The sequence below is a fragment of the Aythya ferina genome (assembly GCF_964211825.1).
Source record: "Aythya ferina genome assembly, chromosome: 6".
In the NCBI taxonomy this organism is placed as follows: domain Eukaryota; kingdom Metazoa; phylum Chordata; class Aves; order Anseriformes; family Anatidae; genus Aythya; species Aythya ferina.
Window position 1 is genome coordinate 31,214,823 of NC_140303.1, and position 17,090 is coordinate 31,231,912.

Here is a 17,090-nt window from a genome sequence, read left to right on the forward strand (position 1 = left end):
TTTTCTAAATTGAAGGTAGAACTCTGGGATCTTAAAAAGTAAAGTTTCACTTGAGCTTCTGATGATGCAGAAAAATGCTGAACAACATGCCAGAGAAACTTAAGAAAACTCTTTAAATGAATGAAATACCTGTATGATAAACTGAAAAGAGCTTTGAACCCTGAAAAGAAGAGAGAATTAATACAAATGGATATAACATGAAAATAATAGCTGAAAATAATGGCATGAAAGCTATGTCAGGTGAGAGCATCTGTGGAGTAAAACCTGAGAAGGTATCTAGTAATGGAAAAAGAAGGAAGACTGTAATGCCAGAGTAAATACAAGAGATGAAACAAAGAGATGGGCTAAAATTCTTCCATCCCTAGACATAGGCAGTAGTTCAGCAGGACTCTCCAAATACTTCTGATGTATCTGCCAATAAATAAGTTGTCACCAGTCTACTTGGAGGGTGCAACTTCTGACCTAAGTGGATCCTTCTTTCTTTTCTAAATTATATGACTGTAGACGATTCTGATGCTTGGGGGACATGGCTTAGTGGGTGCTGTTGGTAGTAGGGTGATGTTTGGACCAGATTATCATGAAGGTCTCTTCTAACCTTAATGATTCTATGATTATGGTACAGCCTAACCATTGTCAGTATCCCATTTATTCAGCAATTACTGTTTGGCCCCTCATTTTGAGGTCTGAACCTTAACTCTGTCTTCTGTAGAAGCCATTTTTCTCCATATTTCCAACAGCTACTGGATAAAGATGCTAAACAGCTGTTTCTTTTCATGCTAAAAGGGAATTCAGATTAAGTTTTTACTAAACTAATGGAAGGGTGAAATATCAAATTTCAGAGCCTTATATATGTCTTGTTCTCTGCTTGTTCCTGTGGCTGGATGTAACCTGGCCACAGCTTCCCCTTGATTAGGGTTAGTTATCTATTCTGCCTTCCTTCTACGTGTAGAAAAAGTTCCCGTGTCTGCCTGTGTCACATTTTTGTGTCTTCTGTTGCTTACTTCATTCTTTGTTTCAGAACAAAGGTTATTTTGGGTAGGCTCATGCCTAATCATATGTTTGCTTTCTCTGTTCTGCAGGAGCTATGCTTGTGCAAAAGAGGATTCTAAGTAGTTATGTGTTTTGTTTTTTTTTTTTAAAGGGGAGAGCTGATAAAGCAGAAAAAGTGTTTAATGCAGAAAGGGAAAATCCCAGTGAGAACAGATGTACTAATATATATGTGCACATTCAAAGTACTGTATGCACACAAGCAAGGAAAAGAAGGCAGTTCATCCTTCAAAATAACTTTAAAAGAAAAAAAAATTCCTGACAAGTAGTAATTGATTTTCAGTGATTTGGTTTCATAGACTGAAGCTGTAGTACAAGTGGGACTTCAGAGAGCCCCCAGTGTTTCAAATGCACTGCGTAAGTTACATTCTAAGGAGGATTAGGCATGATGTATTAAAAGCTCACAGGGGTATCTAAAATCATTGTTAGCTACTTTGTTCCTCCATACCTCTTCTTTCTGGTACAACCAAATCATGGGCGCCAGGGAAGAAATGTTAACAGAACAGTTCTGATGGAGATGCTGTGATGATCTGTGCTTGCAGGTGCGGGAGGAAGTCCAACCACAGATGTGCCATCTAGTTCTGGTTTCCTTAGCGCCCCAATTTTTTAAGGAAGAAGGAGGTCATTGAATATAAAAAATAAAGATACTGATTTAACAAACTGAAGATTTAAACTAAATGCATGTACCTTGGCTAGACATGGACTAAAAAAATCCTTAGCATGGAACTAAAATTACATTTGTCCATTTAATACAATCTTTAAAGTAGTTTAGTAGTGATTTATCTAATCTTAAGTAGTGATTAACAGTGAGTTCTTTGGGTGGGATGAAATCATGATGAAGTGGAGCTGTAAAACTTGCATAAATGAAAGGAGCTGGTTTTCAGAAAAAAAAAAAAAAACAAAAAAACAACAACAACAAACAACTTTCCAAGGAATGATGACTTAGGTAGAATCTTCCTGATGAGTTAACTCATAAAATACAGATCCCATAATTATAGAGTTAGAAAAACTGAGGGTCTAGTGTCAAGAGAGATGGTGTGAATGAAGAGGAGTCCTTGTACAGATCAGATATCCTTTAACTTAGCCACAGGTGACTGTGAGGAAACTGCTGCTGACCTAAGTATCCGTTTTTCATGATATCTTAATGGAGTTCAAGTATTTGATTCTGTATACATTTCCTTTATAGCTCCTTCTTGGAACAAGTCAAAAAAAGTAAACTAGAGTACTGATGGTATTTTTAAATCTCTACTTTCTGCTGTGCTAAAGTTTGACTGCAGTATTCAGTGACTTATCATATATGTAAGAACACCTACAGAAATTGTTAAACAGACATTTCGTGAAGATTAGTGGTAAGCAAAAAGCAATAAAGACAAGGCATCAAGTGAAACACTGTTTTTTGGATTTTGCTTCCTAGTATGTCTTGCTCTGAATTAAAAACCAATTCAGGTTCATTGGGTTTTAACAATGTCCTGACTGATGTCCTTGCTCTGGCTTATTTTTTGATGTCCAGCAGGGTTTTTATCTTAATGGTATCTGTCTGCATTTGGCTTGAATTATATGCATTTAGTGGTCCTGATGCTATAATTATGTCTGCTAATGCACAGCTCACTGAGACCAAAGCGTAGTCCTTTTAGAGTCAATATTATCTTGTTTAAACTGCTCAGGGTAGTGCATAACCATTAAACCTGTATGTTTAGTAGTTTATGGATGTCAGACTGTTATGTGATAGTGCTGTTCATTGATCTTAATGTAGTTTGGTTTTTCAAAATACTTGATTACTTTAAGCTTGATTTCATTGTGTTGAATTCAGTTTACTCATTGCAAAAGCTGTAGTTTTCCTGACTGACTTAAAGCTATAATGAACAACCTGATATACAGCTTGTTTTATTGTGTGTAGTGATTTGGCTGTGATGACATAACACACTCCCAGTCTCTTAGGCAAACTTCACGTTCATATCTTTCTGTTGTACTATAAACTGATACTGAATGTGAATGAAACAATTGATTTCAACCACTTAGGATTTACCTTAAGTAACAATCTTTTAATCCTGGTTTCCTAGCAAAATAATCCTGGTTTCCTAGCAAAAACTTGATTCCTCACATATAAGATAAAGGATTTGGGAAATTATCTACCTTATTTAAAATAATGTATGTTATTTGAAACAATAGTTGACATTATTTTCCCTTTTTGTTTAGCCCATAGTATGTATTAGTGATTGTGATAGAAGATAGGTAGCTACAGCAGGCAAACAAAAATGTAAAAAGTGCAGAACAAATTCCGTGGCTGATGTGCGTAAAACAAAATTCACAGCTTTGCACATCTATGCCTCAGTCACACCTCTTAGAGATACAATCATGTAAGGTGTTAACTGCCCTTGATTCTTCTGAAACATATTCATCTCTGACTTACATAAATGCAATTATTTTAATGTTGCAGATTGTGTTAAATAGAATTTGATAATTGTTTTTATAGTTGTACAGTGTTAAGCTACTCTGTTCTAATATCACTTCCCTTTATAGCATTTAAATACTAAACACAGTGAAGTTATGATGAAAACTTGTATTTCAGCACTCATAGAATCATTAAGGTTGGAAGAGACCTCCAAGATCATCTGGTCCAACTGTAAGCTATTGTTAGCTAAACATCTTTTCTGCTTTGATTATTAGAAATAACAAATTTTCTTGTGAAATAAATTCTGCTGACCAAGTTTAAACATCAACACTGTTAACAGCAACAACATTTAAGTGGCATAAGTTTGTTTCAGTTTCTGCTTCACACTTGAAGGATCATTTACTGTCTTTGTCATTGTCTCAGACAAGAATTTCCCAGTATATAAGGGGAAGAGTTTATATTAGAGTAAACACCACAGGAAAAGAATGCCATAGTGAAATGTTGTTTGAGACAAAGGTAAAAATCGATTCTCTTTGACAGCTGTCTCTGCCTTCAGATTGTTATGTTTGCAGCTAAGTGTGGTATCTCAAATGGGAACTGTTACCTACCAGTATAACCAGACCTCATAACACACATACCAGTGTCTCAGTTAAAGACAACAGCATGAATTATTTTCTTCAGATAAATTTAGTCTCTTTTTGTCCCAAACATTCCAGTGCAGAGGACATAATTGGATCCGAAAAAATTGCTTTGTGTAGACACATATTTAAAATCTTTGGAAAGTTGTAGTTTGAGGTCATCCATTTGACTCCACTGCGTGTTGATAGATGCACTTCTTTAGGAGTTTATCTCAACTGTCTTCTTGGCCTCTTTAATTCTTGCAAGGAGACTGACTGCAGGATCATATACTCAACAGTTACCCTTCTGGCAGTCTCTGAATGAATGAGCACTGAAGCTCAGTTACCTTTGGTAGTAAGAAGAGTGGTCTTGTCAGATGTAATTTGAGGTGTGGAGAATTGCTGCTTGTTCTTTTCTTGGTCTATAGTTAAAGCAAAAGCTTCAGTGTGTCCAGACCAATGAATGTGGCTCTTTTCATAAGCATTATTTTTTAAGATAGTTTATCATTACAGATGGGATTGGGAAGACAGTGTCTTTGCTCTGCATCCTCACTAAGGCAAAGGGTTGTTACTACCTGGCAAAGTATTATTAGTAGAGGTGTGTTAGTTATTTACCAGCTGTGTTTTTGTGCACGCCTCTAGGCTTCAGAGCAAGTAATTGCTCTCAGATTGGGCTTAGCACATCACCATTTCTCTTTTTCCTGAGAGTGTATACCTTAGTACTATTCCTACCTGCTCTGGCATGGAGCTGGTGCTGGTTCATAAGAAGGATAGAGGAGTCGTTGTTACTGTCCTACCTTAAGTAATTGTTGCACGTTTTGTTTCTTAATTTTTTTTAAAGCTTGTGTACTTTATCAAAAACTGTATTGGTAAACCCAAATGTGACTGTTTGGGTTGTAATTTCTTGTAAAATCTCTTTCAGCTTCTAAATAGGAGATAGTTAAATAGATATATGCATATGTAAAATGTGTATTTATTATATCCCTTTGAATCATTTGGGTGCTTTGATATAACGCTACCACAAATTACACACCCAGCTTGGGCTACCTTTCTGGTCCTAGCATATGTCTGACTCTGGGAGACCTGTGGAAAAAAGGTGAAAAAGTTTGAGGGTGCTTTTGTAACTGTTGCTCAAAACCTCATTTCCTTCATTTTGAAAGCAGTAAGAGTAGTGGCTGTGGTTAATGCTATCAGACAGCGAGAGCTGCTAGCAATTATTGACTAGGCTCAGCCCCTTACGCTCCTGAGATACCAGTCTGCTAAAATTGCAGATAACTCCAAATTACTACAAATATGCAGTATTATTACAGTTTTCTTTCAGTTTTTCAGTTAGGTGCTATCTTCATCTCCCAGAGATGATAAATGTAGATTTATTTCAACATATCCACTAACTGACTGTCTAAATTTGGGTGCTTATGTATTTTGTTTTGACTGCGTTCTTTTGTTTTGTGGTTTGGTAGGAGTCATGTGAAAAAGCCCACAAGGCTCTCCTTACCCTAACTGACAAGTAGGGTACCTTGCAGAAAGGAGAAGTAAACAGTGCTGTGACGCAGGTTGTCGTAAAGAAATGTTTTCTAAGTTGTTTGCAGGAATTCGTTAGGTTCTGTCTACGTTTGTAGGTTGCTAACTGCCAGTTCTTAAATGCTGCAAGCACAAAATCAGATACGGGTTCAGTGCTGACGTGTTGCAGTGCTTTGAGCATTTGCTAAGGGATTTTTTTCTTCACACTAAAACCCAAGAGTGTTCAAAGAATGTTTAGTGTAGATATTTGTTAACCAGATAAGTGGCTTACCTGTGTCATGTGCATAAACAAGCAGAAGCTGATCAGTTCAGGTTTTCAGCTAAATGTACTTCTGAAGTAAACTTGGAAAGAACAGAAAAACTGCAGTTCATGTGATCAGGTGCTACGTGGACTGTTAAATGCTGTTGGGGGTTCAGACCTTCTTTTGAGGATGTTTTTGTGCCTGTGTCATATGTGGTTAGCACGTGACTGGTTTTACGTGACAAACATGTATTCTGTAGTCTTTAGTAGGCACAAACATTTTGACCTTATGTAAGTAAGGGCTTTGCTCTTATCATGCATGGTATATGGCTGCAACTGTTCTAGCTAAGTGTGCTGAAAGCTTTTTAATAGGTTTAGTGTTTTTATTCAATTTTTTACTATAAAACCTTTATTTGCAGAAGCATAACTTATAAATCAGTGTTTAAATGTTGAATTGACCATAATGCCTCCTTTATAACAGAATATGCTGTAAACTGAAATGAGGAGTTTCTGTTGTTTCCATCCCTATTTCTTCTTGTGTATTAAATAATTACTAAACTGCACTTTTCTCTGTTTAAGCAAATACAACAGCCTACCGTTCCTAAGAGAATAAATGTAGTTTATATTGTTCTGACAGCTGTACAGAAAAAGCAACAGAGTTGGGAAAATTAAACTAACTTAGGATTCTTTATTTTATCTTCTCTTTATAGACCTCCACCAGTCAGGCAGTTTTCTGCCTTCAGTCTGGTATTTGTCAGCTTTTCAGAGAAACTCTCATTCGCAAAGGATTTGTGGAAATTCAGACTCCCAAAATCATTTCAGGTATTGTATATTTGATCCAGGAGCTATAGATCTGCTTCTTTTATATTTGCTCAGTGTACCTATCTGCTAAAAATTTGGTAACTACTTTATTAACAAAAAAATAAAATTGTATTTCTCATTTAGATAACAAACAAACAAATTTAGACAACCTAACAAACAAAGGAAGTATGGAAGTTGTTCTTCATTCTTCTCCTGTCTTTGGATGCTAAAAGATTGATAAGACAAATTCTGTATATACCTGACTTAGGTATTTGGCAGTACCTTTAAAGTTTTAATTTGTTTAAATATGGATGCCTGATCATATACATTGGTCTTCAGATCAGTGTTCTTAGTGTTGAGTCTAAAATTCCATTCCCAGTATTGAAATAAAAAATTCTAAATTAGACTAAAAGCAGCTTGCATCATAAAGAAGCTACAACAAACACACCATGGTATAACATGATGCCACTGTATAAAGTGTGTCACTTCTGTACCGATGAACAGATGGCTGGATGGAGGATTGGTAGTATCATTTTCCTGTTAGTATGGTCCAAAGGTTTTAGCCTGACTAAAAGTCTGGCTGTGTTGATTTTGCTTCTGATTCTGTTGCTGATCTGTTATATTGTCAAAATCCATGATTTACAGGTGGATGTTTTTTCTTCAATCTTATTGGTGTGCTTTTAGATGTTATTGATGTCACTAAGACATGTAAAACATTACTGGAGGGTAGAATGTTTGTATTATTCTCATTGTATGTGCTCATGGTATGCATTCCTTTTGCCTACTGAGTTTTACACCTCTGTATTTATATTTTTGAAGACAGCTCTTGATTGAGATGAAACCAGGACTTTTTAAGAAAATTCATTCAAGCAACTATTCTTACAATATGGAAAGTATCATTGAAAATAGGATAACTTTTCCTACAGAGACAGATGAATATCATGAAATGTTAAAGACTCCCAAGCAGCCAGTTTATTTACCTAGGACCTTTGAGGAAGTGTGCTATTCTTACTGTGCAATGTACCATTGAAAGCAAGCAAGCAAGCATGCATCCTATTGTTTGAATGAGATAACGTTTTTAAAAAATAACTAAGTTAAATCAATGCAGTCCTTACTAAACTTTGAAGCTACATATCATAGTTGTTTTAAGATTTGATATTTAAAAGGTTACCTGTATTCAAAAATAACAAGTCACTGAAACTATTTCAGTGGGAGTAGTGGTGATGAAAGAAGAAGATTAATTATAGTGGAAAGGCTAGTAATAATAGTAATTAGCACTTTGTTTAGTGTTATCTTAACATAAGAATCTTCAAAGACTATTAAGTAATGTTAAATCTAGTTTGGGCTCTGAGATATATTAGTGCCTTCAGACAACTCAGACATTTGCCCAGTCCTCTGTTAGAAAGGACGGTCCTGGCAAAACAGGATGTGCCTCAGATCTCGGCCTTTGCAGTTAACTGTCTTTGAAGCTTGCATCGCTGATAAAGATTGGTTTCTACAGAAATGTTGGGCTGCAAGTAGATGTGGTGTGGTATGAGCATACGTTCTCTGCCGTCCTCACTAAAAGGTGAGGGTGAGGGACAGCTGGGAATAGTAACATATTAAACTCTCTCAACTCAATTTGCAGATTTGCAAGACAATGTCTGACAGTCCTGAGCTGCAAAGCTTCCCTTAGCATTAAGAAAGCCTATCTTTTTCCTCTTAACATGCTTTGTACAAAAATCTGCTTATCTTTAGATGTATGGCTATCAGTTTACCTATATTTTTTTTTACATTTTTATTTTAATGATTAAGCATTTGCTTTTCAGCTGCCAGTGAAGGAGGAGCCAATGTGTTTACTGTATCATACTTCAAAAGCAGTGCCTACCTGGCTCAGTCCCCCCAGCTGTACAAGCAGATGTGTATATGTGCTGACTTTGAAAAAGTTTTCTGTGTTGGGCCAGGTAAGAAACATAAGAAATGCATTGGCTTATCTATATTATGATGTTTGCAGTGATGGCTTTTAGCAGTTACAAGTAAGATATCACATAACTTGAAAGCCTTGAATGCTTTCACTTAATATGGTTTCACACACCAAACAGAAATTTCAGTTGGGGTGACAAATGAGAATAAAGTCGACGGGGAGGTTGCTGGAAGTATAACTAAGATGCTGAAATACAGATGGAATTGTCTTCTCCAGTGTCTGCTGTTCTCTGGGGAGAAAGAATAGAGTTGCACTGGAAGCTAATAGTATGATGGAGAACTTGGAAGAACACTGCAATTACTGAAGCCATAGTTGGCTATTAAGCATGCTTTAGTTGCCCAGTGGCAAGCAGCTAAAATAGGCAAGCTAAGTTTTATGTACTTCAGATTGCATATTAACAAGTACTTATCCCTTGCTCTTGTATATGTACCAAACAGCGTTATGTAGAAAATGTGTACTTGTAACTGGGCTGTCAGTAAATAATCCAAATTTAATATTTTCTTGTCTCATACTCTGTCTTTCTCATAAGCTGATAGGACGTTGCCTATCAGGTGGCAATAAAGCATCTTTTGCTAAGACCTCAAAGACAGGTTTAAAGATATGTAAAGTGAAAATGCTGGAAAACAAATCAATAACAGCATGTAAAACTAAAAAAAAAAAAAAAAGCAAGTAATTCAGAAGACCTTAAATGTCTCATTAATTACTAACACGAGTCGTGTTTTTTAGGAAGGCATGTTTATATGTCAGACTCATATACCTGAAAAAAAAAATCAGAACATTCACACATACAAGTATGTTTCCTGTGAAAAAGGTAGTTTTTAAATCTGAGAATTGTGTGTGCCTGAAGGCTCGTCTGTTTTTCCCGCTTCTGTCTGTTAGTGTGACAAGAGGTACTACCTCTCTGCAAGTCTTGTCTGTCTTGCATCCTTTGACCACCACAGCTACAATAATGCTGTCATTGTTGTTAGAAATGATGCTTTGAGGCAGCTAGTTTTCTTCTTGTTTCTCAGTAAAAATTGTTGTGTCTGGAGACAGCATTGTCTGTGGTCCAATTACTGATGTGTTTGATTGTCTGTGTTATTTTTTCAAAACAGAATTACAATTTCAGGTCAGTTAGAATTTCTGTTTAATTTTACAGTTTTTAGAGCTGAGGACTCCAATACACACAGACACCTGACCGAGTTTGTTGGTCTGGATATTGAAATGGCTTTTAACTATCACTATCATGAAGTGGTAGATGAGATTGCAGATACCATGGTGCAGATATTCAAGGGACTTCAGGAGAGGTAATGAGAACATTTTCCATTTCATGAGCAACTTCATTTGTTTGAAATCTCTTGCACTGTGGTATCAAATGGGTAAGCATTTTGTCCTCAGCCTGTCAGAGAATCAATCACTAGTAACCTGATTTACAACAAGAGAACTTCAAACACTGTTGTTTTGCTCTTAACCATTTCTTTGTACCTGACTTCAAAAGTTTGCTAAAACCATAGGCCAGTACATTGTCTGTTTTTAGCCAAACTTGAATTTCCTACAGTATGCCAGTTTGTGCCACAAAAACTTGCTGTTCATTGCTGAATGGGCTTTCTAATACAAATGATCTATCATTAATGTAAAATATGCTTCCTGTTGTTCCACCACAGGTAGACTGATTGTTCTGTTTTGAAATTAAGATCAATATTAACTGTTTAAGGTGGCTTTCCTGAATAAAATTTATTGTAACAGCCCGCGTCTCTGCCATGACAGCAACAAAAACTAGTTTCCATTATTCATAGTCTAACTCATTAAAAAGCCAGGCCAGAAGTTTAGGAAGTGGTTTTCATTTGCTTACAAGTTAGACTATTTTGCCAGAAGAAATGCAAATCTTTTCATCAGTCTAGAAAGAAATTTCTCTTTTATATTTGAAATAGGGTATTACTTAAATCAAAGGAGATCTCTGCTAAAGATTACAAATGAAAGGGTTGGTTTCTAGATGTATTAACTGTGAAAATTTGACCTAGTCAATTATTTCTTACAAAAGGAGTAAAACAGAAGTAATAGTAAAATATTAACACATATATCATTGGATTGCATGTGAAACGTTTGTGAAACATTATGTGAAACATTTCATTGGGATTATACAGAATTTCTCCAGGAAGATGCTTTAAAAAAGTTTTTTATGTTGCAAGAGGGACCTCTTGTGGCAGACTTGTATTATTCTTGTATGGTCAATGAAAAATCATTATTAGATACGCTTCATAATTATTTTGTATTTTGCGTCTATTCTTGTTTTCTTCTGTGTAGATTCCAAACTGAAATTCAGACTGTGAACAAACAGTTCCCATGTGAGCCATTTAAGTTCTTGGAGCCAACTCTGAGACTGGAATATCGTGAAGGTGTGGCCATGCTTAGGGAGGCTGGTGTTGAGATGGGTGATGAAGATGACCTGAGGTACTTTGGCAATGCCCAAATGTGTCAGTCGAAGTTAAGGTTTAAATCCCGTACTGTGCAACTGAGCCCTCAAGAAGGAACTGCAAAGTTTGAGAGGAATAAACAGCACTTATATCCAGATCACTTGACAAATAAAGGAATGGATATGGAAGTAGTCCTTTCTCTTACTGTAGGCTATACATATAAACTCTAAAATTTAAAAAACTAAAAGTTACAACATGAAGTGAGAGGAACTTGAACCTTCTAAGGTTAGAAGAAGCGCTTTTTTATATAACAATTGCAGTCCTTCATGTGAATTGATGTATGTATTTGGATAGGGTTAAACAAAAAGATTCTTCAGTCTTAAGGTCTGTCTTTTCAGTAATGCCTTCCCATTACCTTTTTCCACCCCTGAGGAAAATGGTTAAGCAGTTGATTGCATTCCCATTGATTGGCTTGAAAGATGGTTTTAATTAACTGATTATATATAGATATTTCTGAAGATGCTTACTATGATAAAACATTTCTGTTCTTTCCAATAATATATCCGGAACCATTAGGATAATATGTGATATTACAATTAAAGGAACTTTGTGTCAAAGACATTTCAGTTGTAAGACCTTGCTATAGCAAAATAATTTCCTCGCTAGCTGCTTAGAGCATTTCTCACTGTGTCTGAAAAGAAATCACTGCACAAGATATATGCCCATATAAAACAGATTACACAAGTATTCAGTAATATGAATACAGTGACTAGAAAGTAGCTATAATAAGAACAAGAATATTGTTAGGTATCAGTTAATTTAAGGGACTCCTAGGACCCATACGAAGTACTTAGGAACAGAAATAAATGTACTTGATTTCTGAAATTTGTTTGTACAATCCAAAACACACAGAAACAAAGAATACATTTTCTGAAGGACAGACTGCAGCAAACCTGTAGCTTAGTCTTTTTAGCTTTATGAAGTATATAATCAGTAAAAGTTTAAATCACTTAATGATAATGATGATAATCTTTTTCAGCACACCTAATGAAAAGCTCCTGGGACGCCTGGTAAAGGAAAAGGTAATGATCATTTTAGAATAAATATGTTTGTCATTGAATCTGAAGCCTGATATAATGGAATCACTGGGTACATATAAATGGCTACTTCGTGTAACTTAATTTCTTACACACTGATTAAGAAAACAGTATCAACATGCAAAAGTTGTGAAGGATTTGTGATTAGCATAGCATTTCCTAATTGTGTGACTGCATTACCATTTTGTTTTTGCCATTTTAATCTACCAACAGCTTTGTCTTTATTAATAATATATTCCAAACCATTTTCAATATTTTACTATTTATGTTGAACATACCAAACAGGATAGTACTTCTGAAAAAACGTTTATTAGGATAATTAAAAACCAGCAGAACGGATTCTAAGTTCTTCAGGAAGAAAAATGAGATCTTGGGCGGGGGGGCTATTACTTTGGCAAGATGTTTTGCTGCTAAAAATTCTTAAGTTCGTGATAGAAGAAGTATTGGGAAATGGATAAATAATATACTACTTTTATTGATAACTCATTTTTGAAGATAATACTGTCAAACTTATGCAAAGTTAATGGGATTTTTTTTTTAAGATTTCAAAGATTCACTGATTGTGTGTAGTATTAAATTGTTCTTCACTTTGTTTTCACTTTTGCTAACTTCTGAAAATCATCATCTTTCAGTATGACACAGACTTCTATATACTTGACAAATACCCTCTTGCTGTGAGGCCTTTTTACACAATGCCAGACCCAGTAAACCCTGTAAGTAAAGTTCTTTGTTGATGTCTGGGGGGCTTTCTTGAAGTTGAAATTACACTGTATAGGGATAACTTGACAGAATAGATAAAGTATTTTTATATGATCTGCTGTTGTAATTGAAATTCTGGTAACAAGAGTAGGTCAGTTGTATGTGGCCCACAAAGTGTTTACAGTTGCCCTTCACCAGTGAAAACATACCAGAAAGAAATACGTATATATAGCTGAAATTGGAGGAGCTTTACTGAAGAGATCTCCACAGCCACTAGAAGAGATCTCCAGTTCCTCCATCACTAAAAAGAGACAAAAACATTCTTTGAGGGCAACAGACACTTCAACAGAAATCCACTTTTTTGCATTGATAAAAAATTCCCCAGTTTATTCCAGAATACAGAGTAAATATCTTTACAGCGTCTTTTGCTTGGATTACTGCCTGCAGATGCAATGTCTTTTTCAAAGTGTGTGTGGAGGAACTTTTGTTCTTTAAAATAGACTCAAAACTAACGAGGGGAGAAAATATACTCTAATTCCAGGGCAGACCCACATACATTGCACTGTTACTACATAGCTTTGGATATCTAAGTGAAGTTACTGAGAGGTGTGTATTTGCCATCTAAGAATGAAGCAACTTTAGATGGGAAATAAACTAATCTTTGTCTTTCCAGAAAAACTCTAACTCTTATGATATGTTCATGAGGGGAGAAGAGATTTTGTCTGGAGCTCAGAGAATTCATGATCCTCAGCTGCTGACAGAAAGAGCCCAGCATCACGGCATTGGTAACAAGATAAACAACTTAAAGCTCAGTTTAAAAGATTATAAATTGTGATTGGATTAGCTTTGTTTAGAGGAAGAATTTGGGACAGAATTTAATACGTGGTGGTAATGCTAAAATCACAACACTGTTTCATGCATAATGTTGATCCATCTAATTGTTCAACCATTTTAATCTAGAGTGGTGGTATTAAGAAACTAATTAGTTTCCCAGCAACACCTTGATGAAAAGGAATTGTTTCCAAGGGCTTTAGAGAGGACGTAACACAGGAAATACCTTCAATAGAAGGAGGGTAGGCAAACAAGTCTCATTCTGTACTCTCACAGACTTCTTGTGGAGTACTCCAGCAGAGTGGTTGGTTGTCCCTTTTTTATATCTTGAACTGAGAGCAAATAAGCAATAAGTGATGAAATTTAAGGACAAAGCTGACTAATAGTAAAAGGGTAGAAGAGTAAATTTGGTAGAGATCGGGAATGTAAAGTGTAGATTGAAATTATGCTTTCAGTGCATAGTGAAGTGAAATGTCAAGAAGATACTAGCAAAAAAGGAGTATCTCTCACTGTAGCATGAGAGAAAAACAGTTATTAAATCATTACTTTCTCATTGCAGTTTATTCAGGAATTCACTAGTTTCCATAAATGATGACAAGCTTAGCTCTTACTCAGTTCCCTGATTTAAATTATTAACAGTAATAGAATAAAATTGCTATGGGCATAACTTGTAGACATTGCTGGGTAATTTATTTGCACTTTATGAGTGAAACCACACTGCTAGTTTTTAAGTCACCTTGGTAGATTTTTTGTTTTGTTTGCAGTCCCCTAGTCACTTACATGTTTCTCACCTGTTTAATGAACCCCAAGCCAAATGCACCTTTTTCTTGCCTAGATCTGGAGAAAATAAAGGCATATATCGATTCCTTTCGGTTTGGTGCACCTCCACATGCTGGTGGTGGTATAGGTAAGTATGTTTATTTTATTATATTCTGTGTTAGCCTGACCTTAACTTAAGCTGTTCATTCTCTGTCAGGGTTCAATATAAAATTCATGGTAGTAGTCTTGTTAGCAAAATGTGTGGAAATGTTTATCCTGAGGAATTTAAGGAGAGAAAGTAAACAGTAAGATGTAATGGCAAAAAATAATGGCAGAGTGTGCCAAATTTAAAAGGTAGGTGATCACAAGAGAAAATACACTGATTTATTAGCCTAGCAGGTCATCTTTGAATTTTACCAAAGAGAAAAATGTAAGGAGGCAAGAAAATACTGCATTATGTATGGATATATCACAGTCTACTAATACCAGAAGCCACTGGTATCTTAATGCATTTGATTAAGCTGTTGTGCAGTGAAAAGAAGCAAGTGATTGCTTCTGTCTTTATTCACTGCAATTTGACTGAATGTTACTGATTAACTTCGGCTGATGCTAATAGTTTCTGCAAAGGTATTGATGTCTACAGCCTTCCTGTCTTGGGTGTGAGCATTGTACATACTAAAATGAACAAAGAGTTTTTTCATATCTTAATGATAACAATTTTCACTTATAGACACTGCTTTCATTAGTAGAATGAAATCTCTTTATGTATGTGGAAATAAGATACTTTGTTAGGTCCTGAGCAATATGCACAGTGAGTTCTTTGATTCAGTCTTTCTGCATTTGCCTCACTGTGGTAAGGTACGCTTAATATATTCCTGGCACGTTAAGAGAACAACCTCCTAAGTATGCCTTTAGTAAATGTGTTGAAATGCAATATGCTTTTGGGACAGCTGTTTTGAAATACTTAAAAGATGTTAGCATCAGTGATCATCAGCATTTATAGACAATCCCCAATCATTTAGGCCAGTCACAACTGATATCGAGGAAGCTGAAGCTGTGTCTTTTCTGCAATGTAAATGCTCCTCATCACACATCCCAGAGGCCAGGCCCAAGTATCTGCCAAACCAAAGATGCTGTGAGAATGATCACTGTTCTCTAGTTGTTTTAGCTGGAAACTTTAACACAGGGGGAGCAGTGTGTGAATACGAGTAGGCATCTGGGTTTCTTGTCAGTGTGGCTGGGGTGCGTATCTAGCCCCATGGATGTGGACATCTTTACACGTTTTTCAGTATGCACAAACCTCTAAGGTTTTGGGAAGAAAGAACACAATGACCAGTGAAGTATTTATTATCATAAAGATATTGGCAAATAGGTACGTGGGTACATATTGCTGAATCTGTATTCCTGCACTGTAGAGTGTTTGGAATGAAATTCCCCAAGCAGGTTTTTACTGTAGTTGCCTATGGCAGTTAATGTCTCTGAAGTGTTTGGAACCAGCGCTTCAGATTGGTACCAAAGACTTACTATACTGATGTGTGTTCTTTTCATTTGTTGCAGGGCTAGAAAGAGTAACTATGTTGTACCTAGGGCTGCATAATGTTCGTCAGACCTCCATGTTCCCACGGGATCCCAAACGACTGACACCCTAATGAGAGCTTCTGAAAATTTGAGGTGATTTGCCCTGAGAATATGATTGTGAGCATATCTCTTGCTACTGATGAACCTGTATTGATCTAAGCATTATAATATGCAATAAAAGAAGATCATCTCATTTGCTAAAGTGCCACAATAATTTTTTTTACCCTTTGGTATTTATTTAAAAAAAATATTTTAACAGATCAAGACTTTGTATTGGCAACTGCACATTTTTAATGAAAATGTGATACTTGGAGCTAGTGTTCTAGTGTCACATTAAATTGTATCAAGTTTCTAAACATTTAAATAAATTATGCAATAAAAAAATCTGCATTTTTAACTCATGTCAGCAAGATTTAATGTTTTGGAGTACAGAAGTGGCTCAAAGCTGAAATAGCTGGATGTTTGCAATTCAAAAAGCAGGAGGAAACCAGCCAATTGTTAATTTACATGAGTATTAGGTAGAGAAAGCAGGTGAGAAGTGGAACATTCTTAACAAAAAATCTTAACAGATTGCAATAAATCTCTCAAAATAAATTAGATAAGATATGCCTTTCTCATTTTTGCTTTATATCCTCACAAGATAATCATGAATCGTTAATGTTTTACTGAAACAAGCAAAAAAACCTGATGTAATAAATGTCTAAAGTTTAAATTTATTTTTTGCCTTTTTTTTTTGGAAGTTGTATAGAAGTCATGCCCATTCTTTATTTTTTTACTGTTTGAGACTGGATAGGAGGTTATATACATTCATGGGATGCATGAGGGATATATAATATTCTCAGAAAATGAATGGATGGTGAATTTGAGAACAGGCCAAGTGTTTGCATGCCTCTATGACAACTAAGTAAATCAATGAGGATTTCATATATCTATTGCCAATGAAACAAAAGGAAATAATGTAAGCAAACCTATCTTATTTTTTTCCATCTATAAATGCCACAAACTGTTTGAAAGTTGTACATCTGGAGAAATTGGGTGTTTCTCTAAGTCAGAGTACTTCTAAAATTCTAGACATCAAACGAATCACCTCCTTGAATCTCCTTATTTTGCAGTGGCATGTAAACCTACTTCTCTTCCTCCTCCCAACCCCA

At 35.7% G+C, this 17,090-nt stretch overlaps 1 protein-coding gene across 1 annotated transcript in view; it reads left to right on the top strand.

Moving 5' to 3' along the window:
- DARS1 (aspartyl-tRNA synthetase 1) overlaps positions 1–16,132 on the top strand; it is a 38,999-nt gene extending 22,867 nt beyond the window's left edge. The window contains exons 8-16 of the mRNA XM_084524240.1: positions 6,529–6,640; positions 8,428–8,562; positions 9,721–9,868; positions 10,866–11,012; positions 12,015–12,057; positions 12,705–12,785; positions 13,445–13,556; positions 14,438–14,509; positions 15,919–16,132. Of these exons, the coding sequence (XP_084380366.1) occupies positions 6,529–6,640; positions 8,428–8,562; positions 9,721–9,868; positions 10,866–11,012; positions 12,015–12,057; positions 12,705–12,785; positions 13,445–13,556; positions 14,438–14,509; positions 15,919–16,010 (942 nt within the window). The 3' untranslated portion in view covers positions 16,011–16,132. The remainder of the gene's footprint in view (positions 1–6,528; positions 6,641–8,427; positions 8,563–9,720; positions 9,869–10,865; positions 11,013–12,014; positions 12,058–12,704; positions 12,786–13,444; positions 13,557–14,437; positions 14,510–15,918) is intronic.
- Positions 16,133–17,090: the final 958 nt, after the last annotated feature.